The 27,989-nt window shown below is 48.7% G+C and overlaps 1 protein-coding gene across 1 annotated transcript; it reads left to right on the top strand.

The window, feature by feature from the left end:
• Positions 1-2,164: 2,164 nt before the first annotated feature.
• Positions 2,165-13,024, top strand: LOC149469332 (uncharacterized; the record flags this gene model as incomplete). The annotated part of the gene is made up of 4 exons (XM_089669365.1): positions 2,165-2,338; positions 12,241-12,447; positions 12,537-12,758; positions 12,883-13,024. Coding segments are annotated over exons 1-4 (745 nt in total), but the record flags the coding sequence as incomplete, so codon positions are not given.
• Positions 13,025-27,989: the final 14,965 nt, after the last annotated feature.

Genomic DNA, 27,989 nt, shown 5'->3' with positions numbered 1-27,989 from the left:
ATGATCACCTGACTTCAGAAGAGGAAATCTCTGTATTGAGGAACCAATAGGAATATCATGTTAGACTCCCAGAATCCTCCTCACCTCTCCGGTCAGGTCTGTGTTTTATTAATAGAGACAAGAGTGATGTCATGTGACCTCCCAGAATCCTCCTCACCTCTCGGGTCAGGTCTGTGTTTTATTAATAGAGATAAGAGTGATGTCATGTGACCTCCCAGAATCCTCCTCACCTCTCGGGTCAGGTCTGTGTTTTATTAATAGAGATAAGAGTGATGTCATGTGACCTCCCAGAATCCTCCTCACCTCTCCGGTCAGGTCTGTTTTATTAATAGAGATCAGAGTGATGTCATGTGACCTCCCAGAACCCTCCTCACCTCTCCGGTCAGGTTTGTGTTTTATTAATAGAGATAAGAGTGATGTCATGTGACCTCCCAGAATCCTCCTCACCTCTCCGGTCAGGTCTGTTTTATTAATAGAGATGAGAGTAATGTCATGAGACCTCCCAGAATCCTCCTCACCTCTCCGGTCAGGTCTGTGTTTTATTAATAGAGATGAGAGTGATGTCATGTGACCTCCCAGAATCCTCCTCACCTCTCCGGTCAGGTCTGTGTTTTAATAATAGAGATAAGAGTGATGTCATGTGACCTCCCAGAATCCTCCTCACCTCTCCGGTCAGCAGGTAGATGATCTCCAGGGTGAGGTTTAGTATCTTCTCAGTCATGTGACTCCGGTCCTCCTCCATCCTCATTGGTGCCATCATGTGATCTATACAGGTCTCCTTGTAGACGGATAACTTTGGGAAATGAAAGTAAGAATGATTTGGATGGTATTGGTCACACAATAATAGGATGTGGATGTGAGGGGGGAATAGGAGGGTTGCTGGACATTTAAAGTGTAACTAAAGACAAACCACTTGTTTCATTTTGGATAGAGTAATGGAGGGTTATAACCACTGTCAGGTGTTTTTGCCATCTGCGTCCCATTGGGGAGATTTCCCTTCACTTCCTGTCTCTAAGTCAAAACAAGAAGTGAGAGGAAATCCCCCAAAGTGAAGGAATTCTGAGGAATCACCAGAACTAGTTTCCTCATTGGACGATATACCCTCTATTAGTGTTCTGATGTCAACCCAAAATTTGGGACTCTCTTTCATTGGTTATAATGGTCACCGGGACAAATGGGGGCACAAACCACAATAAAAACTGACAGATGCTCTAATTCCTCTCCACTCCAAACCTAAAAAAAAAAAGTTTTACCTTTAGTTATACCTTAAGAACTACCGCCCCCCACGGGAACACGTTTACTTTAGACTGTTTAGTGTTTAGACCCCAGAACTCTCTTGGTCTGCCGGATCAGAAATCCCCTTTTCTCTGTTGGGTTTGTTTTGTCTCTGAACTGGTTTTGATGAGTTTTAGATCTGCAGACAAGGAATGATAAATGGTTACATAGTCGGTAAGGTTGACTAAAGACACCCGTCCCTCCAGTTCAGCCGCATTGTGTGTATCTGCGTGTCTATGGCACCATCCTCTTCCATATCCCTTTACATTGTGTTCCCTAAGAAACACATCTAAAAGGTTTGTGAATGTATCAACACTCCCCGCTGACACACCAACTGTGGAAGGGAGTTCCACATCCTTACAGCTCCAACAGTAAAGAACCTGACACACAGTTTAACCACTTGACCTCCAGAAGATATTACCCCTTCATGACCAGGTTATATTTTGCTGTTCAGCACTGCACTACATTAACGGCAAATTGCTCGGTCTTGCAACACTGAACCGAAATTAAATTCATATAATTTTTTCACCCAAATGAAGCTTTCTTTTGGTGGTATTTGATCACCACTGGGGGTTTTGTATGTATGTAACACACTGCATTGTTACTAATTGCAGGTTGTTAAATGGCCACAAGATGGCTGTGCTCTGCAGTTCAGCTGATACCGGAAATTGTACAGAAACGCTGAGAATGCTGGGACTTGTATGCTGCAAGCAGGATTTCTTCATTCAGTTCAGCTGACATAGAACTACAGATCCCAAGTCAGTAAGTAAAGGGTCTGGAGCGTATAAAAGGAGAAAAGCCCAGGAGGAGAGGAGAAGAGAGGCAGGGTGCGTGTGAGAACAGAGTGCCGATCCAGGAGGTGTCAGGCTGGATCAGACTGAATCGGAGTATGGAGAAGGGAATTTCCAGATTGTTGATTGTACTGAGAGGCAGGATAGTCAATCCTGCATGTAGGTGGATCAAGTCATCTGCATTGGCACCACTATCTCCATGGGAAGACAGCCAGAAAAGGGGCTCCCCCAGCAACAAGGACATCATTTCACACCACTACCTCAAAGGACTGGTGAGAGAGTTCCTAACCCACACCACACCACCATATGATACAGGTTCCATAGTTGTTGTTGCCGGTTACTAAGTCCAGGATTCTTACAATGCAGACTGCCACATAGAGACACAGTCTCTGTAGCCCAATCAGTGCTGCGGCCTATCTACACCAGAAGCCCATTGAAGTATCACACACAGTATATCAGCCCTAATAGATTCTGTTGCCTGATTGGCAGGAACTGGAAAAAAGTAAAATCATATTACCTCCGGCCTGTTCTACACAAAGTCCACCAGCCAAGTCTCACACTAAAGGGACATACTTCTGCTGAAGTCTGCTCTCACCCTCCTCAGTTTGAGTAACCACCATACCCAAGTAAACTCCTAGATTGCTGCCTTTATTGAAGGGGAACTCTGCTTGCTGTGTCCTCATCACCAGGGAAGGGACATTTTCTCATGAAGAAAAGGGATGACCCCTCCACTGTACACCAATGTAAAGAGCTCCACCAAAGCCAGCAGAAGAGTCATTCCTGCATTGGGTGATGGGGTTTATATGGGACTTTCTGCTTGTTGAAACCCTCAGAGAGTTAAGCACTGGTTCTGTTTACTGGGAGCCCACAAGGGAGCGAGCCTAACATTCCTAATCTCCCCTTTTCTGCCTGTTTGGGGAACGTTCTCTGGGTAGGAGAGAAACAATAAAACTCTGAGTCCTGGAGGACAATTTGGTCTATTTAACGTGGTATTGTGCTGTAATATGTTGTTTATTTCTCCTGAACGGTTCATAGCTTCTCACATCAGTCGATTCTTTGTGTGTATATTGCTGCTAATCTGACTCTAATACAGACTGATTTACTATTCATTCAATGCTATGTGATTATTGTGTGTTATAGCCAGGGGGGACACCTGACCAAGGTATTACAATGGTGTCAGCAGGGGTTGTGCACCAGCCAGGGCTCAGAAGTGAACAGGGAACCCAAAATACTCAGCGACTCTTGAGGGGGTAGTGCTACATATAAATGAAAAAGACCAAAATAAAAAAAAAACTATATTTTCTACTTTCTGTTATTAAAAATATCTGATCAAATTTTTTCATAAATTTAGGCCAAAATGTATTCCACTACTTGTCTTTGGAAAACAATCCCCAGTAAGTGTATATTAATTGTTGTGTGTGAAAGTTATAGAGTCTACAAACTACGGGATATATACTAGAATCTACGCAGCTTTTAAGCAGCTCTGACTTTCCTACTGCCTATTACATTTCACTAAAATGCCAGGACAGTACAAACACCTCCCAAATGACATCTTTTTTGGAAAGTAGACAGTCTAAGGTATGTGCGGGGGGGCATGTTGAATCCATGGAAGATTTTATTTTTTGCCACAAGTTTTTGAAATATGACAATTTTTTTTTCTTTACAAAAGTTGTCACTTTAATGAGATATTTTGCACATATACCATTAGTATATGTGGATTTACACCGCAAAACAGGTACAGCCTATCCACATACAGGGGCCTAAAATCCAATCATCACCTGCAGGCTTTCAAGGGGCCTTAACTTGTTGCCGACCGCAGATAGCCGAATGACGGCTGCACTGCGGCCGGCCAGTTCTGAGTGGACGTCATATGACGTCCCCCCAGAACGCGCTCTCCTGCACGCCCCAGGGGGCGCGCACCCGGTGATCTCCGTGATCGCTGTGTCCTACGGACACAGCTGATCACGTGATGTGGTAAAAGGCCAAGCACAGCGGCCTTTTACCACCTGATCAGCGGAGTCCAAAGACACGCTGATCACAGGGAAATGCAAGTGCCAGTTCTCGGCTGCACTTTCCTCACGCTGTCAGATTGTGAGGAAAGTACTGCCGAGAACCGGCAGTTGTCAGAGCGGGGATCGGCACCGATCATCAGGGCACTGATGATCAGTGCCCTGATGATCGGTGCCCAGCAGTGCCACCCGTAAGTTCCGCCCACCTGTGCCCAGCAGTGCGCCCACTAGCTCCGCCCACCTGTGCCCAGCAGATCACCCACCTGTGCCCAGCAGTGCACCCACCTGTGCCCAGCAGTGCACCCACCTGTGCCACTCTGCAATGTCACACACCTGTGCCCAGAAGTGCCACCTACCTGTGCCCAGCAGTGCCACCCACCTGTGCCCACCAGTGCCACCCACCTGTGCCCACCAGTGCCACCCACCTGTGCCCACCCACCAGTGCAGCCCAGCAGTGCTGCCAGTCAGTGCCACCAGTCAGTGCCCAGGGGTTGTGCCAGTCAGTGCCGCCAGTCAGTGCCCAGCAGTGATGCCAGTCAGTGCCGTCTATCAGTACCCATCATCAGTGTCACCTATCAGTGCCGCCTATCAGTGCTGCATATTAGTGCCGCCTATCCGTGACACCTCATTAGTGCTGTCTATCAGTGCCGCCTATCCGTACCACCTCATTAGTACTGCCTATCAGTGCCCTTTAGTGCTGCCTATCAGTGCCCATTAGTGCCGCCTATCAGTGCCCATCAGTGCTGCCTCATCAACGCACATCAGTGAAGGAGAAAAATTACCTGTTTGAAAAATTTTATAATAGAAACAAAGAAACTTTTTTTTTTTTCTAATTTTTGGCAATTTTTTATTTATAGCGCAAAAAGTAAAGCGTCCAGTGGCGATTAAATACCACCAAAAGAAAGCTCTATTTGTGAGAAAAAAATGATCAAAATTTCATATGGGTACAATGTTGCATGACCGCGCAATTGTCAATCAAAGTGCGGCAGCGCTGAAAGCTGAAAATTGGCCTGGTAAATAAGGTGGTGGAAGTGCCTGGTAGGCAAGTGGTTAATTATGCATTGGGTGTCCTGACTACCTATCACAGTTTTGGAGACTCTAAAATGCTCCGATAGAACAAGCACCCCCAAATGACCCCTTTTTTCCTTTTTGGAAAGTAGACACTCCAAGGGATTTGATCAGTGGCATGCTGAGTATTTTGCAGATCTCACTTTATTGTCACAAGGTTTTGAGGAATGAAAGATGAAAATAAAAATTTTTTTTTTTTTCTTCATTTTCCAAAAGCCTGGGAGGTGTAGACTTCAACTACCAAATGATGAAGCCATTGTTAACCACCTGCAGAGCTAGACATTGGTATAAAAAAGTGTCTATATATTTATGTCAATTGGCTGTATACAATGCTTTTGTTATTTACAAAGCTACTGGAAGAACCGGATCCTTCCTAAAATATCAGGAAGAGATCATCACGTCCTTTTAGTATCCAGAAGGCGCTGTGGCCCAAAGCCCAAATCCAGATGCAGTTAGCCGGCTGCATGAGAGGCATTTTCCTGTTGTCCTCCCACCTACCACAACACAAAAGTCGCCCCAAAAATGATGTGTCTGGTAAACATGGAATAAGGGGAGGAACTCCAGGGTACAGCATGGCACAGTATAGGGGCCACACAATTCAGCACAGGACGGGTCTCTAAAGATCATAGGTAGTCAGGAAAAATCTATATATATATTTTTTTAATTAATGTTATATTGTTACTTTGTTATTGTTAACTGTTATTTGCTTTGCAGGAACACCAGTCAGCTGCAGCATTGATCGGTGTATTCTGACGCTGACACAGATAGGCCTTTCAACAACACCAGAGGCCATGTAAATGTGGACCGTTGTGTCTGAATGGAAGACAGAATAAATACATCACATTTGTCCTTCCATTTTACTCGAGTAGTTCTTCATGCAAAAGCAGAATTCTTCCCCTCTCTAAGTGGGGTGTTACCAAGCCACTGGGGAAAGCCTTTGTGATTAGATCGCATGGTGCCATAGCAGCCAATTACTTGAAGGAACAAATGTCTAAAAAGTTGCATGCTAGCATAAAGGTTGTCCACGTACAAATGGTACCCCATATTCAACAAGGGTGACAAGTCCCACACTATCTAACCACTGCTCTCCATGTAGTCTGGACATCGGGGGCCATTGCAGCAGAGAACAAGGACATATGATGAATCGGGTCTGTGGACCAATATGAGCACAATTCATTCTTTGTAAGGGCCATGTTAAGGGTTAGGCCCAAAAAAGCTTTAAATTCAGAAACCGTGACAGGTTTGAACTCGAATAGGCTGGCAAACTTTGAATTTGTGTTGGCAGAGATGTATTGTATTATGGTATAAAGATTGCTTTGGTGCACAATCAAATTGTAGATGTCTTCAGTGAAAAACAGCTAAAAAAAATCAAGGGGCGTTGTTAAGTTTGCTGTTTCCACCTGAACCCTGGGCAGTGAATGGGGGGATGATGGATGCTGCTGAATCTGGGGGATGCCATTCAGGGTTTGCAGGCACCTCTGGATGGACACCATGGGCTCTACAGGCCTGTGCTTGAATTCTTGGTGGATGCAGTTGCATAATGTTATGAGTGCTAGCCACCTCACCAGCTTGTACTGCACTTGGGACTCACCACTTCACCATGAAATACTGCAGTGCTGATGTATAAAAGGCTAGGAAGTACTAGGACACTGGGGCTTGTCAATCCACCAAAAGGTAGTGCAGTGTTAGTACTGTCACTGTGCTGCATATGAGAATAATCCTGCATTTCTAGCACCTCAGAAACCTGGGAATGGGGTTGGGTATGCCTGATCTTAGCAGGGACCTCTTCACCATCATCAGAGCTACCTGCTGGGGTGTCACTGCTCTCTACAGGTCCATAATCTGAGCCTCATTCTGATAGTGAGGCTTCCCCTTCACTCTCATCTGTCATGCTGGGAATCCTGTACACCTCCCTAGGGAACCTTTTTTTGGGCACTAAATTTACAGGTACTTAGTGGTGACTCTGGGAAAAAGAGCTCCTGGCTAGCAATCAGGGACTGCTTGTGTGCTAGAAATAAAATGATCTGCTAGTGGTAGGAGAGATCAGGCTCAGATGTTGCTGACACTGTGTTTTGCAGGCAATCTATCAGAGATGGCAGTGATCTGAAAAATTATACTGACATTGCATTTGTTGGGGGGGCTAAACAAAAGTGGTGGCAGTGATCAGGGCTGATCCTGCTAACACTGCATTTATGGGGACACCATTCCATCGGGAGATCCCTGTGCTCAATCCATACAGCTAGTGCATGCATTTATCCATCAGGTGCTAAAGGGGTGTAACCACATATTAACACCAGAAATTCTGAGGCCCCTCTGCACACTGCTATATACCCTTCAAGCAGACTATGCAATACATAGGGATATTTAGTTCACACATATTACAATACATGCTTAAGCTGCCAACTGCGTCAAAGTGATCCCTCTATGGCCAGTCCTACACAATGGGGAGAGCTACAAGGTTCAGGTCTGGCTACTGACCCAACAATATAACAAACAAGAGATCCATGTGCTCAAATCCATACAGGCTTGCAGCCAATGCAATCATTGGCTGCAAGCCTGACGACAAACTCATACTGTGTCCAACCACAGCATGAGCAGCAAGGGGGGGGGGGGGGGGGCGTGCTCTCCTGCAAACCAGGAAGTTGTTGGCAGGCAAATGGTTAAACACTATTTCCTTTGTAAGTGTCAGCGCTGCTGCAGCACTTTCTGTACATCACAGAGATGTCCCTTCACAGGGGGGATTAGGACACCTCCCAGGATTAGGACACCTCCCAGGATTAGGACACTCCCAAGATTAGAACAACCCCCCCAGGAGTAGGAAACCCCCCAGGATTAGGACATACCCCAGAGTTAGGACATCCCTTAGGATTAGGACATCCACCAGGGTTAGGATATTCCCCCAGATTAAGAACACCCCCCAGGATAAGGACACACCCATTATTAGGAAACCCCCCAAGATTAGAACACTCCCCAGAAATGTCATTTAAAGGTGTTGGACAGTTATAATGTTTCACTTTAACCATTTAAAACCTCCCTGCTCCCGGCCAACTGGATTCCTGCATTGTACATGTCCCTCAGGGTGATTGTCTGACACCCCCTTGTCTATTAGCCCAACTATTGTGCATTGGCTGCCATTGACTTCAGGAAGGATTGAGTTCAGCCAGTTCACTGAGCAACACTGGAACCAAACCCAGGAGAGCTCAGCTCACTCCTATGAGAAGACCACCTCACCACAATGAGGAGAATGTTCCGGCCCCGGAAGTGGGGGAATGTTCTGCCCCTGAAGGGGTTCATCTGGGTTCCCACACTATATATGTGTGTATCATCATCTGCTGGAGATAAAAGACGTCACAGTGACTATGGAGGAAGAGGACGGACGTGACTATGGAGGAAGAGGATGGACGTGACTATGGAGGAAGAGGACGGACGTGACTATGGAGGAAGAGGACGGACATGACTATGGAGGAAGAGGACGGACGTGACTATGGAGGAAGAGGACGGACGTGACTATGGAGGAAGAGGACGGACGTGACTATGGAGGAAGAGGACGGACATGACTATGGAGGAAGAGGACGGACGTGACTATGGAGGAAGAGGACGGGCATGACTATGGAGGAAGAGGACGGACGTGACTATGGAGGAAGAGGACGGACGTGACTATGGAGGAAGAGGACGGACGTGACTATGGAGGAAGAGAACGGATGTGACTATGGAGGAAGAGGACGGGCATGACTATGGAGGAAGAGGACAGACGTGACTATGGAGGAAGAGGACGGAGATGACTATGGAGGAAGAGGACTGACGTGACTATGGAGGAAGAGGACGGATGTGACTATGGAGAAAAAGGACGGAGATGACTATGGAGGAAGAGGACAGACATGACTATGGAGGAAGAGGACGGACATGATGGGGGGGTTACTGGGTGTAAATAGAACATAACATCTTATTACCTCCTCTGCTGTCACTTCCACCAATGGCTCCTCTCTACTTCCTGTCTGTACCTGACATCACTTCCTGTCTTCCATAGAGACTTCCTGTCTGGGTAGAAGTGAGATCCCCACCTTGTGGAGCTCAGAGGAACTGCAGCCCCGAGAAGCGTCTGGTAGTGTGACCCCGGCCTTGTGCTGGGTGTGTATGGACTGTAGATCCTTATAGAGGGGTCACCTCCACCCCCACCAAGGGGGACAGAAATATATGACTGCTCGGGGGAGGGGTTTTGGACCTCTCTGAGCTCCACAAGGTGGGGATCTCACTTCTACCCAGACAGGAAGTCTCTATGGAAGACAGGAAGTGATGTCAGATAAAGACAGGAAGTGATGTCAGGTACAGACAGGAAGTTCCATGAATGAGGAAGCAGACAGGAGACATTCCTGGATCTGGCGGCAGAGGAGGTAATACATAGATGAATCCCTTCAGGGGGAGGAGTTGATGATAATATATTTTGCTCCCAAAGCTGACTTACAGGAAAGACAATAAACCGTCTGTAAGTGAGTGCGGAATGTGTATGACCCCTCCACAGACACGTAGGTGCCGGCCCGATCCGTGGTCACAGGGGCAGTATGAAGACAAGGCGGTTGGCCCCACAAGCAGTGATGTAGGGGATAAAATCCTTTATTGGAATCCTTTACACACAATGTAGTAATAACATGACAGCTCCAGGACAGGACAGAGGAACAGAAGACGCGTCACACCAATACAGGCTTTCATGTTCTATGTAAATGGAAGGTTCTTTGGATTTGTCATTTGCAGACACCTCCCTCCAGGGCTGAGTGCCGAGTGGGATGTTATCATGTTTATGTAGGATTGTTTCATTTATTGTCTCATTATATTGTGGGTGACTCCACCTCCCTGCTTGGACTGAACAAATAAAAGGTGTCACTCATCCTTCCTTATCATGCTGGTTTCCATTTCATATATCTGTGACCTGTCCGAGGAACCACATATATTACAGGGATTGTTGTCACTTTATGTGTCATGATATTAATGATGTCATGTTGTTGTATACTTTGTTATCCCGGATTCCAGACAAATCCTTATCAGCTGTTACATGTTATTTAAAGCTGTTCTGGACAAATAAAAATCAGTAATGACTAAGCCTGTATTGGTGTGACACGCGTGTTCTGTTCCTCTGCTCTGTCCTGGAGTGGTCATGTGTTACTACATTGTGTGTAAAGGATTCCAGTAAAGGATTTTATCCCCTACATCACTGCTTGTGCAGCCAACCGCCTTGTCTTCATACTTGTCTGTTGCTTGCCCTGACCTTTCTCCTGATTCCTGGATCTCCTCCTCATCTCTCCTCCATATCCTCTTACACAGCTTTTCTCCACACCTGCAGTGACCCTGGGGGGAGGAAACTTGGCACCAGCACGCAGCCAAATCCATCCCCACCATTAGGGGCTCTGGAGACAATTGTCTGCTATTTACACTCCGTTCCTCCGCACGTCACCTGATCACATGACAGCTTACTTCCACAGATTCCAGACAGATTTCTGGATGGTAAAGGTCAAAGGTCACTCTTCAGTTTAGGAGAGGTAGGACGCACCCAGGAACAAGGATTTGGTTTGTATGGAAGCCGCCTAAAGAGGACCCCTCAAATCTCCCCATCCAAATGTCCCTCCATCCAGAGTCTATATGTCCTATGACATCACACTGACCTCACAGCCCCTCCCCCCAATGTCCCTCCATCCAGAGTCAGAGAATCCTATGACATCACACTGACCTCACAGCTCCTCCTCCCAATGTCCCTCCATCCAGAGTCAGAGAATCCTATGACATCGCACTGACCTCACAGCTCCTCCTCCCAATGTTCCTCCATCCAGAGTCAGAGAATCCTATGACATCACACTGACCTCACAGCTCCTCCTCCCAATGTCCCTCCACCTGGCTTTTTTCTGATGCTCTTAGGATGTGGGGGTCCCTTGGTATCCTCACATGTAAAGTGGGACTGTTGGTCCTGCGTTGTATGTAATGACATCAGAATGCTGCAACAAGCCTATACCCTGCGTAGTGTGGGGGTCCTGTGGGGGGGAATTATACCTCAGCCTGAAGTGGGGCTTTAATAAAATGGAGACCTGAATGGAGAGGTGAGGAGGATTCTGGGAATATCATTTGATTTGATATTCCGCTCTCCGACCTACGCGATACGTCACTGTCATGTGACTTCATCAGGGACTTGCAATCAGCCGCCCCTCACATCAGCGGGTAACAGGAGACTTTATTGTAAAGGAGAGAGCAGTACGGAGGATCCACCTAGATCCCCCATCATCTGATAAACACATAGAAACAATGGATTCAGTCAGTGTGTGTGTTTCCTACAGATGGATCCAGTCATGGGAACCCACCAGAGAGATGTCCCCGTCCTCTGTATTCCCGGGATTCCACACAGGAAGGTCACACCATCCCTCACCATCATCAGGTAGATGAGGAACAATCACTGATAGTATCATTAGGATCTGTACATTATCTGCATTGTTACCATTGATGGCATTTTTATTATATATTCAGAGTGGAAACCTGAGAGATCTTAAAGTTGAGGTTAAAGAAGAGATAAAAGAGGAGGAGGATGAGGATGGGGGGATGGAGGAGTCAGAGCTTCTAAAAGAACACAAAGATCTGTACCAGGACACCATGGTGGAGTCATCCAGCTACAGGAACCCACCAGAGAGATGTCCCCGTCCTCTGTATTCCCGGGATTCCACACAGGAAGGTCACACCATCCCTCACCATTATCAGGTAGATGATGACAATTATTGGTAGTTGTGATTTATACACAGCATGTTTGTTACAATGAATGTTTTATTATATCTTTCAGAGTGGAATCCTCGGGGATGATAATATTGATGTTAAAGAAGAGTATAAAGAGGAGGATGAGGAGTATGGAGTGATGGAGGAGTTTTCAGAAGGACACAAGGATATGATGGAGCCACCTAATACCAGGAACCCACCAGAGAGATGTCCCCGTCCTCTGTATTCCCGGGATTCCACACAGGAAGGTCACACCATCCCTCACCATCATCAGGTAGATGATGACAATTATTGGTAGTTGTGATTTATACACAGCATGTTTGTTACAATGAATGTTTTATTATATCTTTCAGAGTGGAATCCTCGGGGATGAGAATATTGATGTTAAAGAAGAGTATAAAGAGGAGGATGAGGAGTATGGAGTGATGGAGGAGTTTTCAGAAGGACACAAGGATATGATGGAGCCACCTAATACCAGGAACCCACCAGAGAGATGTCCCCGTCCTCTGTATTCCTGGGATTCCACACAGGAAGGTCACACCATCCCTCACCATCATCAGGTAGATAAGGAACAATCACTGATAGTATCATTAGGATCTGTACATTATCTGCATTGTTACCATTGATGGCATTTTTATTATATATTCAGAGTGGAAACCTGAGAGATCCTAAAGTTGAGATTAACGAAGAGATAAAAGAGGAGGAGGATGGGGTGATGGAGGAGTCAGAGCTTCTAAGAGAACACAAAGATCTGTACCAGGACACCATGGTGGAGTCATCCAGCTACAGGAACCCACCAGAGAGATGTACCTGTCCTCTGTATTCCCGGGATTCCACACAGGAAGGTCACACCATCCCTCATTATTACAAGGTTGGTGGGATGGAGTATCTAGAACATGGACTTGAGGAGACAAAGTGTGGATTTTTTTATGTGATGTCACAATCATAAATCTTACATTTTACAGATGATATTTTCTCTCATTTCCTTGATTTAGAGTGGAGATCCAATTGATATAGAATTTGAGGTGAAAGCAGAAGAAGAAGAGGCGTATGTGAGGGATGATCAGCAGTCTATGGAGGAGGATGGAATAACGGGGACATTTATAGAGGAGGACACTCCTACAGAGATCAGCACAGGTGGGTCATGAACACTAAATCCATTCCTCCACCCATACTGCTCACTGATTGGTCCAGAGTAGGGCGGGGACTGGGTGATATCAGCCTGTAATCCCCTGGTCACTTTCCTGAGCTGTGTTCCCCGTCCTGTATTCCTGGATTTCTCTCGGATAATCTTCCTTCTCTGTGCTGCAGACACAATTTATGTATCTAGACTGGATTTATGGAGGTTCTGGGGTTCAGCTGGCAGGAAAATGTTGATTCATGAGCATTACTAGACCTAGGTACTTGGGTCATGTAATTTGGGCCTCCTGCCCTTTGCCCGGGTCTAGTAGGACCTCTGACAGAACATTTCTCCCAGGGTTCCTTGCTCTGTTGTCTGCTGGCTGTGCCGGGTGGAGGGATATGTCTGTAGTGTCTCAGCCCCAAGTCACTGAGTGCAGTCTCAGGAGATGGGAGGCAGCGGTGTGGGATCTCTGCAACTTGTCTACAGTAAACATTTAAGCTTCCACTGATTGCTGAATACCAATATTATGAGTCCTGACCCTTACACTGTATAATTTATATTGTACATTCCATACTCCTGACCCCTGCACTATATACTCTATGTTGTACATTACATACTCCTGACCCCTGCACTATATACTCCATGTTGTACATTACATACTCCTGACCCCTGCACTATATACTCTATGTTGTACATTACATACTCCTGACCCCTGCACTATATACTCTGTGTTATACATTACATACTCCTGACCCCTGCACTATATACTCTATGTTGTACTCTACATACTCCTGACCCCTGCACTATATACTCTATGTTGTACATTACATACTCCTGACCCCTGCACTATATACTCTATGTTGTACATTAGATACTCCTGACCCCTGCACTATATACTCTATGTTGTACATTACATACTCCTGACCCCTGCACTGTATACTCTCTGACCTCTGGTGGGGCTCAGCCCCGCTGTTCTTCATGACTAAATCATGGACTAAATAAGGAAGTGCAGTACTTCTTGTGTTGGGAAGATGGCGATGAGTGATAGAGGGGGTGGGGACCCTCGTCCTATAATCCCCTCATCACTGTCCCTCCTATAAAAGACAGTTCTGGTTGTTTCCTCACTCTCTGACTAAGGTCCATGAATAAAGAAATGACCTGGTAGGAGATCAGAGGAGCCATTTCCTAGTTCCCTTGTGTGACGGAAGTGTAGGCAGGACACAACACACACGGAGGATGATAAACACACAAAGCTGTATTGAACTATGGGAGGCACTCAATCAGGGTAGGAAGGTAGCGTCTGGGTACCCAAAAGGGGAAGAGAGGGGAGGAGCCCAAAACAATTGTAATCCGGCCCACGATAGGGCAATTTGGGTAGCAATGGCCTGAGCAAGTATTAATCCAAGCAGGCAGTTCCAGGCAAAGGTAATAGGGAGGTTCAATGGAGCAATCCAGGTAGGAAAGGTATGAGTGTTCAATGTGGCAGTCCAGGCGGGACAAGAGGGAAATTCAACGGCAGTCCAAGCAGGGAACATAGGGGCATTCAATGGGGCCAGTCCAGGCAAGGTAATAGGGGGATTCATGGACAGTTCAGGCAGGGAAAATAGGGAGACCCATGGGGGGTAGTTCCGACAGGCGGGTCTGAGCACTCACGGTTAAGCAGCAGTCACCTCGGGCACACAGCAAGCAGGAGTAACCTCTGGCACACAGCGGATAGCAGGCAGGAGTACTCATTGGCACACAGCGGATAGCAGGCAGGAGTATTCATTGGCACACAATGGATAGCAGGCAGGAGTACTCGTTGGCACACAGCGGATAGCAGGCAGGAGTATTCATTGGCACACAGCGGATAGCAGGCAGGAGTATTCATTGGCACACAATGGATAGCAGGCAGGAGTACTCATTGGCACACAGCGGATAGCAGGCAGGAGTACTCATTGGCACACAGCGGATAGCAGGCAGGAGTACTCATTGGCACACAGCGGATAGCAGGCAGGAGTATTCATTGGCACACAATGGATAGCAGGCAGGAGTACTCATTGGCACACAGCGGATAGCAGGCAGGAGTATTCATTGGCACACAGCGGATAGCAGGCAGGAGTATTCATTGGCACACAGCGGATAGCAGGCAGGAGTACTCATTGGCACACAGCGGATAGCAGGCAGGAGTACTCATTGGCACACAGCGGATAGCAGGCAGGAGTACTCATTGGCACACAGCGGATAGCAGGCAGGAGTATTCATTGGAACACAGCGGATAGCAGGCAGGAGTACTCATTGGCACACAGCGGATAGCAGGCAGGAGTACTCATTGGCACACAGCGGATAGCAGGCAGGAGTATTCATTGGCACACAATGGATAGCAGGCAGGAGTACTCGTTGGCACACAGCGGATAGCAGGCAGGAGTATTCATTGGCACACAGCGGATAGCAGGCAGGAGTATTCATTGGCACACAATGGATAGCAGGCAGGAGTACTCATTGGCACACAGCGGATAGCAGGCAGGAGTACTCATTGGCACACAGCGGATAGCAGGCAGGAGTACTCATTGGCACACAGCGGATAGCAGGCAGGAGTATTCATTGGCACACAATGGATAGCAGGCAGGAGTACTCATTGGCACACAGCGGATAGCAGGCAGGAGTATTCATTGGCACACAGCGGATAGCAGGCAGGAGTATTCATTGGCACACAGCGGATAGCAGGCAGGAGTACTCATTGGCACACAGCGGATAGCAGGCAGGAGTACTCATTGGCACACAGCGGATAGCAGGCAGGAGTACTCATTGGCACACAGCGGATAGCAGGCAGGAGTATTCATTGGAACACAGCGGATAGCAGGCAGGAGTACTCATTGGCACACAGCGGATAGCAGGCAGGAGTACTCATTGGCACACAGCGGATAGCAGGCAGGAGTATTCATTGGCACACAATGGATAGCAGGCAGGAGTACTCGTTGGCACACAGCGGATAGCAGGCAGGAGTATTCATTGGCACACAGCGGATAGCAGGCAGGAGTACTCATTGGCACACAGCGGATAGCAGGCAGGAGTACTCATTGGCACACAGCGGATAGCAGGCAGGAGTATTCATTGGCACACAGCGGATAGCAGGCAGGAGTATTCATTGGCACACAATGGATAGCAGGCAGGAGTACTCATTGGCACACAGCGGATAGCAGGCAGGAGTATTCATTGGCACACAGCGGATAGCAGGCAGGAGTACTCGTTGGCACACAGCGGATAGAAAGCAGGAGTACTCGTTGGCACACAATGGATAGCAGGCAGGAGTACTCGTTGGCACACAGCGGATAGCAGGTAGGAGTACTCGTTGGCACACAGCGGATAGAAGGCAGGAGTACTCGTTGGCACACAATGGATAGCAGGCAGGAGTACTCGTTGGCACACAGCGGATAGAAGGCAGGAGTACTCGTTGGCACACAATGGATAGCAGGCAGGAGTACTCGTTGGCACACAATGGATAGCAGGCAGGAGTACTCGTTGGCACACAATGGATAGCAGGCAGGAGTACTCGTTGGCACACAGCGGATAGCAGGCAGGAGTACTCTTTGGCACACAGCGGATAGCAGGCAGGAGTACTCGTTGGCACACAGCGGATAGCAGGCAGGAGTACTCGTTAGCACACAATGGATAGCAGGTAGGAGTACTCGTTGGCACACAATGGATAGCAGGCAGGAGTACTCGTTGGCACACAATGGATAGCAGGCAGGAGTATTCTTTGGTACACAGCAGACAGCAGGCACCTCTAGCCCCCAGGGATCAGCAAAGTACTCAGCAGGGTCTGGCTTTGGGGGTCTGGCCTCAGCTCAGACCTTCCAACAGCTACTCACAGTGATGTGCAGGGGACCAACAACCTCCCGGGTCCCGCTCTGGTCCTCTTATGCTGGAGCAGGACGCTTCCTGGTTGCCCTGGCAATGGCCGGTCCAGTGTCGGGTTGCCGGGGCAACGAGGCACGCCCCCCTCACTCTGGCCACGCTCAGGGAGCGCACCCTTTGTCTCTGGCAGGCGCAGAGCATGGGAAGCCTCGTTCCCACGTTGCGCCCACCGGGGGGGGGGGGGGGTTCAGAGACACCCCGGAGGCCCGTGCTATGCGGGTCCAGCGGGGTGCCTGACTCCTCGGCAGCTTCCCTGAGGAGAGGTGCTACCCGCACCACAGGGGGCGTTTTCTCCTTGTGCAGGATGTGAGGAATCTGCAAGGGGAAGGGAGGGAGGAGGATCAAAGGAGAGCGAGGGGAGAGCTGCTGCAGACCACCTGAACTGAGGGGAGGAAGGGACAGCAGGCGAGGGGGCGACCGTGACACCTTGAGGGTGGAATTGTAAACTCCTCAGAGACCAAGCTGCCTCATGTGGGTGGAGTCCTGGTTTGGGGGAACCAATCAGCTCCTGTCTAGTAATCCTCTCTGTCTTTGTATTTTAGTCCATGGCCGGGAGATGAGGAAAACCTCCGAGGATTGTCTCACTTTGTCTCCAGACTGGAAAGTAGAAGATGAGGACATCACACAGTATAGTCCAGGAGAAAACCCGGCTCCCTCCAATGTCCATCCGGCACCACCCAGTGTAGATGGACCATCGGATTCCTCGTATCCTGAGGAACCTCAGACTGTGCGGGACCGGGCCGGCCTTCCAATAGGGAAGATATTCTCCTGTACTGAGTGTGGGAAGGGTTTCCTTTATAAATGTCGTCTTAATGTGCATAAAAGATCTCACTCTGGGGAGAAACCATATTCCTGTACTGAGTGCGGGAAATGTTTTTCTGTGAAGTCCAGTCTTTACAGACATCATAGATCTCACACGGGAGAGAAGTCATATTTCTGTCCTGAGTGTGGGAAATGTTTTTCAGAAAAGTCACATTTTTACAGACATCAAAGGTCTCACATGGGGGAATAGCCATATTCCTGTCTTGAGTGCGGGAAATGTTTTGCAGACATGTCTAGTCTTTATACACATCAGAGATCTCACATGGGGGAGAAACCATATTCCTGCGTTGAGTGTGGGAAATGTTTTTCGGATAAATCCAGTCTTTACACTCATCAGAGATTGCACACAGGGGAGAAGCCGTATTCCTGTCCTGAGTGTGGGAAATGTTTTTCACAGAAATCTGATCTTGACAAACTTTAGAGATCTCACACAGGGGAGAAACCGTATTCCTGTTCTGAGTGCGGGAAATGTTTTTCACAAAAGTTTCATTTTTACAGACATCAGAGATCTCACACAGGGGAGAAGCCGTATTCCTGTTCTGAGTGCGGGAAATTTTTTTCAGTGAAGTACAGTCTTTATACACATCAGTGATCTCATACAGGGGAGAAGCCATATTCCTGTCCTGAGTGTGGGAAATGTTTTTCACAGAAGTCCCATCTTTACAAACATCAGAGTTTGCACACGAGGGAGAAGCTACTTTCCACTCCTTAGTGAGGGAATATTCCGCACTGAAGTCCTGTCTTCCTGTACATCAGGGGTCCCACACAACCCTGGAGGTGTATTAGTGCCCTGAGTGCGGGAAATGTCTTCTAGATGAATGTTGCTGGACATCCCAGCTCTCATGTGGGGAAGAAGCACACCCTGATATACACCTCAGATATACTCCATGGCTGATCTTCATCATGGAAGAAACAGTTCATAAGGAGATCAGAGGTCCCCAAAGACATGGATGAAGTGTGGGACCGGGTTGGCCATTGATAGCAGGAGAAGAATAAAAATGGAGTCCTGCCCTGTCATTGGCTGAGTACATTTTGTGGTGGGAGATTTCACAAACACTTGGAGGTCTATTATTAATACTTTGTGGACAAATGTTACAAGCACTCATTAGGCCCTCATCAACACCCTCTCCACCTGTCCTCGCTGGCTCTTCTCCACTTTCAACTCCCTACTCTCTCCCCCCCCACCCAGTACCTCACTCACCGCCCACGAGATTGCCATTCACTTCCAAAATAAGATCGACACAATCTGTAAGAACATCGCCAATGCTCAACCTACCTCCCCACCTAGCCTCCCTCCTACCATAACCCCACCAACTCTCCCCTCCTCTGACCTCACAACCGCCCTGCCCCCCACCACACCTAACATCCCACACACTATAACCTCCCCAACACTCCACTCCTCCAGCCTTGCTACCACTGAGGAGGTCACTAAGGTCTTCTCAGAAGCCTGTCTCACCACCTGCCCCCTTGACCCTGTCCCCACACAACTCCTCCTCCATCCTATGGTCCCTCACCCACATCTTCAATCTCTCTCTCTCTACTGGCATGTTCCCTCCCTCTAAAGCATGCCCACATCACCCACATACTCAAAAAATCCTCCCTGGACCCCACCAACCTGACAACCTTAGACCCATCTCCATGCTGCCATTTACATCCAAGCTCCTTGAGCGCTTAGTCTACAATCGCCTAAGCACCCTCCTCACCGACAACAACTTCCTCGATCCACTACAGTCTGGCCTCCTTCCCCTGCACTCCACCGAAACCGCCCTCCTCAAAATCACTAATGACCTGCTAACAGCCAAAGCTAATGGACACTATTCAGTGCTCCTACTCCTCGACCTTTCCGCAGCCTTCGACACAGTCGACCACCCCCTCCTCAATAAATTACACTCCCTTGGCATCAGAGACTCCGCTCTCTCCTGGCTCTCCTCCTGTCTATCCCAACGCTTCTTCAGCATTACCTGTAATGCTACCACCTCCCCCTCTCTGTTGGGGTCCCCCAAGGCTCTGTCCTCGGGCCCCTTCTCTTCTCCATCTACACCCCCTTCCTCGGCAAACTGATACACTCCTATGGCTTCAACTATCACCTTTACACCGATGATGCAAATTTACCTCTCCACCCCTCGCCTCACCCCTTCAGTCTCCGCCCGTATCACCCACCTACTGAATGACATATCAGACTGGATGTCGCTCCATTTCCTCAAATTGAACCTTTCCAAGACTGAGCTCCTAATTTTCCCCCCAGCCCATGTGCCCCCCATCCTCTTCATCACGACTAACAATGCCACCATCAGTCCCACCCCACAAGCCAAAGTCCTAGGTGTCACTCTAGACTCAAACCTGTCCTTCCAGCCCCATATTCAATTGCTGGCAAACTCATGCAGGCTCCACCTCCTCAACATCTCCAAGATACGTACGTTCCTAACCCCAGACACTACTAAACAACGTGTTCACTCCCTCATCATCTCACACCTGGACTACTGCAACTCCCTCCTCACCAGCCTACCTCATCACAGACTATCCCCACTTCAGTCTATCCTGAACTCAGCGGCCAGACTCATCCACCTCACCAACCGCTCCGCTTCTGCCACCCCCTCTGTCATTCCTTCCACTGGCTCCTGATTGCCCAACACATTAAATTCAAACTACTAACATTGACATACAAAGCCATTCATAACGCTGCCACAAACTACATCACTGACCTGATACCCAAATACCACCCAACCCATAATCTTCGCTCCTCACAAGACCTCCTACTTTCTAGCTCCCTGGTCTCCTCCTCCCATGCCCAACTGCAGGACTTCCCCCATCCTCTGGAACTCACTACCCCAATCCATCAGACTGTCACCTACCCTACTCTCCTTTTGGCACACCCTGAAAACCCATCTCTTCAGGGAAACCTACCCCACCCTCACCTAACAGCCGATCTCCTCCACTCCTCCTACCACTCCATCCCCCACAGCCACTTCCTCCTGTACCTCTATCCCCTCTTTCCTAGATTGTAAGCTTGAAAGAGCAGGGCCCTTGAACCCCTCGTGTATTGTACTGTTACTGTATTGTCCCATGTTCTGTCCCCACTATAATGTACAGAGCTGAGAAAACCTTCTGCCGCTATATAAATACTGTATAATAATAAAAATAATTAGGCCCACAGTTGGAGGTGAGGACAATACTTGCATGGTGGGGGATCACTGAAGAGGTGGGTGGTAATAAAATGTCCCAATTCTAGGAGAGTGACTGATGGTGTACACATGGAAGCAATGGAATTGTGTGTATACCGGGAATGAAGGAGTGATTGGTGAATGCACATATTGGGACTTTCCCGTGTCTTTCTCCATACATGTTTCTTCTTGTATGTTTCCCGTGATACAAATGTCTGTGTATATGATCGGCACATGATGGTCTGTCTATGACAAACGTTTCATTGATCTGATCATTTCCATGGTGATTGTGGACACATTGTGATTGGTTGATGGGGGATGGAAAGCACAGAGAGCAGGAAGTAGAGCGCCATCCTTTCTGCCTTTCTCTATTCCTAGTTCAGATTTGTAGCAGAAATCCCCAACATGTAGCAATACACGGACAATTGATATCAGACAATGAGGCAGAGGAAGGCCAATCATGAAGCTGTAGGTGGTGCAGCATAGACTGGAACAGGGTCCTCCAGGAGTGCAGCTCACACTGCGGGCAGAACTCCTCCTACTGGGACATTCAGGCTTCACACAGCTACAGCTGCACTCCCGGGACTGCCACGCCTGGACTGTATATGGGGCGGGTGTGGAGGGATGAGGAGCAGGGATTGGCTAATGGGAAGTGGGAGCATCTCTGAGTTACTGATGGATATACAGTATATGGAGATCAAGGAGAGTTCATCTTCTGCCGGCTATAGATGGGGCCCTTCAACAGTTGGAGTGTAGGGGATGATCATGACTGGGTCAAATCTGCAGAGAAGATGGAGTAATGGGATCTCCTTGGATGAAGTGGGGTTGAGGTGTCTGCTAGCGGTGTCCACGTATGAGAGTAAGAGCGGAAGTGGGGGAGGGTAAAGGTGTCTGCTAGCAGTGTCCACGTGTGAGAAGTAGAGCAGAAGTGGGGGAGGGTAGAGGTGTCTGCTAGCGGTGTCCACGTGTGAGAAGTAGAGCGGAAGTGGGAGACGGTAAAGGTGTCTGCTAGCTGTGTCCACATGTGAGAAGTAGAGCAGAAGTGGGGGAGGGTAAAGGTGTCTGCTAGCAGTGTCCACGTGTGAGCAGTAGAGCGGAAGTGGGGGAGGGTAAAGGTGTCTGCTAGCAGTGTCCACGTGTGAGCAGTAGAGCGGAAGTGGGGGAGGGTAAAGGTGTCTGCTAGCGGTGTCCACGTGTGAGAAGTAGAGCGGAAGTGGGGGAGGGTAAAGGTGTCTGCTAGCGGTGTCCACGTGTGAGAAGTAGAGCGGAAGTGGGAGACGGTAAAGGTGTCTGCTAGCTGTGTCCACGTGTGAGAAGTAGAGCGGAAGTGGGGGAGGGTAAAGGTGTCTGCTAGCGGTGTCCACGTGTGAGCAGTAGAGCGGAAGTGGGGGAGGGTAAAGGTGTCTGCTAGCGGTGTCCACGTGTGAGCAGTAGAGCGGAAGTGGGGGAGGGTAAAGGTGTCTGCTAGCGGTGTCCACGTGTGAGAAGTAGAGGGGAAGTGGGGGACGGTAAAGGTGCCTGCTAGCGGTGTCCACGTGTGAGAAGTAGAGGGGAAGTGGGGAGGGTAAAGGTGTCTGCTAGCGGTGTCCACGTGTGAGAAGTAGAGAGGAAGTGGGGGAGGGTAAAGGCGTCTGCTAGCGGTGTCCACGTGTGAGAAGTAGAGCGGAAGTGGGGGAGGGTAAAGGTGTCTGCTAGCGGTGTCCACGTGTGAGAAGTAGAGCGGAAGTGGGGGAGGGTAAAGGCGTCTGCTAGCGGTGTCCACGTGTGAGCAGTAGAGCGGAAGTGGGGGAGGGTAAAGGCGTCTGCTAGCGGTGTCCACGTGTGAGAAGTAGAGGGGAAGTGGGGGACGGTAAAGGTGCCTGCTAGCGGTGTCCACGTGTGAAAAGTAGAGGGGAAGTGGGGAGGGTAAAGGTGTCTGCTAGCGGTGTCCACGTGTGAGAAGTAGAGAGGAAGTGGGGGAGGGTAAAGGCGTCTGCTAGCGGTGTCCACGTGTGAGAAGTAGAGCGGAAGTGGGGGAGGGTAAAGGCGTCTGCTAGCGGTGTCCACGTGTGAGAAGTAGAGCGGAAGTGGGGGAGGGTAAAGGTGTCTGCTAGCGGTGTCCACGTGTGAGAAGTAGAGCTGACGTGGGGGAGGGTAAAGATGTCTGCTAGCAATGTCCATATGTAAGGCACAGAGTGAAGGTTGGACAATCTCCCTCCCACCAATCGTGACTGAAGATAAAACTGTGGTGCAGGAAAGGGGGGTGAACAGGCTCTGGAGCAGATAGGATGATGTGAAGAATGCACAGCGGCTGCAGTGGAAACCACTGATTGTGGTCAGTATGGATGTCCCTGTGTCTCTGGCCGCTGGTGATGAATGTGGATCTAGGTACCTGCCACTGGAAGGTGTGGGGTCACTGAACTGCTGGCTGCTAACATAGGATGGTCACTAGAAGGTGCGGTGTCACTGAACTGCTGTCTGCTTACATAGGATGGTCACTAAAAGGTGTGGTGTCACTGAACTGCTGTCTGCTTACATAGGACAGTCACTGGAAGATGCGGTGTCATTCAACTGCTTATGTAGGATGGTCACTAGAAGGTGCGGTGTCACTGAACTGCTTGCTGGTTACATAGGATGGTCACTGGAAGGTGCGGTGTCACTGATCTGGTTGCTGCGTACGTAGGGCGGTCACTGGAAGGTGTGGTGTCACTGAACTGCTGGCTGCTTACATAGGATGGTCACTGGAAGGCTGGATGTAGAACTCCCGTGTCGCTGTTTCTCTCCACAGAAACTAGCAGAAGGGCAGCACACAACTGAACTCTCCAGAGCCCCCAGGACAAGACCCCGAGACCACCAATTACAGTAAATTTAAAAACTCTCCAAGGATCCCCTGTTGCTTTGGCTCTCAAGCAAGTTGTAGTCTCTGGGCTGCTTTATTCTTCAGTGTTAGCTCAGGGACTACATGTCCCAGGATCCTCTGCTTTCAGAGTCAGTAAGAGTGACCTCCCTCTAGAGGCAGAAAGATGATGCAATGATATATCCATGAACATAAGGGGAAATGAAACAACCTGTTGTGTACTCTGTAATGTCTCCTTTCCTCCATCTCTTAGTAGCCTGCACCTGGCTACACATTCCCCCCACTAGGAATCTGGTCCCCAAAGATGGGACAGGGTCTTTTCTTTTTTCCATCCAAACAAGTGAAGTGAATGGGGGAATCCCCCTTCCAGGACATTGTATTCTGAATATTTAATACACTGATAAGTGGCTGCAGAAGACAGGATACCCACCAAGGGACTGATGATGGAACTCAACTACTGTATGCCCACTCTTCCCACCCCCCTACTCCATTAACAGAAGTCAGTACTATAGCTTCTATAAATGGAAGACAATCTATGAATGGAGGAGGCATACCTTGCATTCATTTACCTGTTACCATGGTGGGGGTACGGGGGATTGTAGGATGGAAGACTAAAGAGGAAGTCATCAGTACAAGGGACACTTCGTAGTGACAGTAAGTACTGTCTGTTGTGCTGATTTTGTAAAGAAATGTTTGGCTAACCTTAGGCTTTATATTAATGACAGATCCCGGGGGCTTTGTTCTGTTAGTAAACAAAGGGCCAAAGATCCCCTTCATCTATACCAGACTCCTGTCCTAGATGAGTCTACTATAGATGTTAATGGGGGACCCTAAAATGGCATTGGGTTCCCCCTAAAAATACATAGCAGACCCTTATCCTAGATGAGTCTACTATAGATGTTAATGGGGGACCCTAAAATGGCATTGTGTTCCCCCTAAAAACACATAGCAGACCCTTATCCTAGCTGAGTCTACTATAGATGTTAATGGGGGACCCTAAAAATGGCATGGTGTTCCCCCTAAAAACACATACCAGACCCTTATCCTAGCTGAGTCTACTATAGATGTTAATGGGGACCCTAAAAATGGCATGGTGTTCCCCCTAAAAACACATAGCAGACCCTTATCCTAGCTGAGTCTACTATAGATGTTAATGGGGACCCTAAAAATGGCATTGTGTTCCCCCTAAAAACACATAGCAGACCCTTATCCTAGATGAGTCTACTATAGATGTTAATGGGGACCCTAAAAATGGCATTGTGTTCCCCCTAAAAACACATAGCAGACCCTTATCCTAGATGAGTCTACTATAGATGTTAATGGGGACCCTAAAAATGGCATTGTGTTCCCCCTAAAAATACATAGCAGACCCTTATCCTAGATGAGTCTACTATAGATGTTAATGGGGACCCTAAAAATGGCATTGTGTTCCCCCTAAAAACACATAGCAGACCCTTATCCTAGATGAGTCTACTATAGATGTTAATGGGGGACCCTAAAAATGGCATTGTGTTCCCCCTAAAAATACATAGCAGACCCTTATCCTAGATGGGTCTACTATAGATGTTAATGGGGGACCCTAAAAATGGCATTGGGTTCCCCCTAAAAATACATAGCAGACCCTTATCCTAGATGAGTCTACTATAGATGTTAATGAGGGACCCTAAAAATGGCATTGGGTTCCCCCTAAAAACACATAGCAGACCCTTATCCTAGATGAAGATCTAATATTGATGGTAAGTTGACTCCTCACAAATAAATGGGGTAGGCCCTCAAATGTCATACCGGGCCCTTATCTGAGCATGCAGCCTGGCAGGACAGATACAACAGGGAAAAGTATGAACCCCCCTCCCTCCTTCACCATACCAAGACACATGCCCTCAACTTGAAATGTCCCTGGCAAAGCACCTTGTCTCCATGTTGGTGAGGACAAGAGACCCTTCCCCCAACCCTGGCCTGGTAGTTGTGGGGGCCTGAGTAAGGGGGACTTGTAGGAGTCTGTAGAGTGCCTTACAAATAAAGGGATCCAAGGATACTGCCCCCCCCCCCCCCCCTCACACTTGAATGAGTAAGAGGTACAGACATATCACCCCACTCATTCACAAACAGTAAACAGGAAATAAACACGGACACAGATTTTTACAATTCCTTTAAAGTGTTCCTGAACCCCTAACAGTGACATCAGTCTGTAGATGCAGTAAAGCATGCTTGTTATACTCACTGTGGACCCTAAGGGGTTAATCCTCTGCATTGTGTAAAAAGGCTGTTTGATCCTGTCTTCTCTGTTCCTTTTTCAAGTGACCACCTCTTATCTCCTGATAAGACAGACTGAACCATAGGCATTTGCACATGCTCAGTTTAGTGTGTATTGCTAAAGAGGTTTTTTTCTTTCTTGGGAGAGTGCATGTGATCAGCACAGGGCCAATCAGCACTGTCCAGACAGAGGATCAGGGGTCCTGCATCCTCCTAGAGCAGAAAGAAAACTCCTACAAGCTTTAGCTAGTGCTCTGCTGGACACTGATAGAAGTCATAAGACTTCTATAAACTGCTGATGAGAAAACCGAGCAGTTTATATTTGCCAGGTCCAGGGAGAGCGGATATAGTGAATGCGGGGTCAGGGGAGACCAGATATAGTGAATGCGGGGTCCGGGGAGAGCGGATATAGTGAATGCGGGGTCCGGGGAGAGCGGATATAGGGAATGCGGGGTCCGGGGAGAGCGGATATAGTGAATGTGGGGTTCGGGGAGAGCGGATATAGTGAATGCGGGGTCCGGGGAGAGCGGATATAGTGAATGCGGGGTCCGGGGAGAGCGGATATAGTGAATGCGGGGTCCGGGGAGAGCGGATATAGTGAATTGGGGGTCCGGGGAGAGCGGATATAGTGAATGCGGGGTCCTGGGAGAGCGGATATAGTGAATGCGGGGTCCGGGGAGAGCGGATATAGTGAATGCGGGGTCCGGGGAGAGCGGATATAGTGAATGCGGGGTCCGGGGAGAGCGGATATAGTGAATGCGGGGTCTGGGGAGAGCGGATATAGTGATTGTGGGGTCCGTGGAGAGCGGATATAGCGAATGCGGGGTCTGGGGAGAGCGGATATAGTGAATGCGGGGTCCGCGGAGAGCGGATATAGTGAATGCGGGGTCCAGGGAGAGCGGATATAGTGAATGCAGTGTTCAGAGAGAGCAGATATAGTGAATGCAGGGTCCGGGGAGAGCGGATATAGTGAATGTGGGGTCCGGGAAAGCGGATATAGTGAATGCGGGGTCCAGGGAGACCAGATATAGTGAATGCGGGGTCCGGGGAGACCGGATATAGTGAATGCGGGGTCCTAGGAGCGTGGATATAGTGAATGCGGGGTCCTAGGAGCGTGGATATAGTGAATGCGGGGTCCGGGGAGAGCGGATATAGTGAATGCGGGGTCCGGGGAGACCGGATATAGTGAATGCGGGGTCCTAGGAGAGTGGATATAGTGAATGCGGGGTCCGGGGAGAGCAGATATAGTGAATGCGGGGTCCGGGGAGAGTGGCTATAGTGAATGCGGAGTCCGGGGAGAGCGGATATAGTGAATGAGGGGTCCGGGGAGAGCGGATATAGTGAATGCGGGGTCCGTGGAGAGCGGATATAGTGAATGCGGGGTCCGGGGAGAGCATATATAGTGAATGCGGGGTCCGGGAAGAGCGGATATAGTGAATGGGGGGTCCGGGGAGAGCGGATATAGTGAATGCGGGGTCTGGGGAGAACGGATATAGTGAATGCGGGGTCCAGGGAGAGCGGATATAGTGAATGCAGGGTCCGGGGAGAGCGGATACAGTGAATGTGGGTGTCAGGGATCCAGGTATGACCAGAGATGTGTGGACTGACACAGGGAACAGCAGGCTTTAGGAATGATGTAATAATAATATAATTTATTAAGAGCTGCGCAAATATACAAAAATGCACAGTAAACAAAAAACAAACCTTCAACTAATATCAATATGTTCAGGAACAGTCAGGGCTGGAGAGGTAGAGTGGTCAGACAGGCCGGGTCAGGAACAATCAGGCAGATATGGCACAGAGGGGCAGGCAAATGGACAGTCAAAAAGGAGAGCTGGTTCGGTGCAGGCAGAGTTCAGTCGTGGTCAGAATCGAGCAGGAGAGTCAAGCAGGTAGAAGACAGGATACAGTTTCAGGACAACAAGGGCTCATGGGAAAACCCCAAGGCGCTGATTGCAGGCCTGGTACTGCTTAAATACACCTCCTGCGATCAGCCTCAGGTGATGGCTT

The sequence above is a fragment of the Staurois parvus genome, unplaced genomic scaffold (genome assembly GCF_062004578.1).
Source record: "Staurois parvus isolate SC_StPar_1 unplaced genomic scaffold, SC_StPar_1.0 ptg000073l, whole genome shotgun sequence".
Classification (NCBI taxonomy): domain Eukaryota; kingdom Metazoa; phylum Chordata; class Amphibia; order Anura; family Ranidae; genus Staurois; species Staurois parvus.
This window is presented reverse-complemented; position numbering and strand designations above follow the sequence as displayed.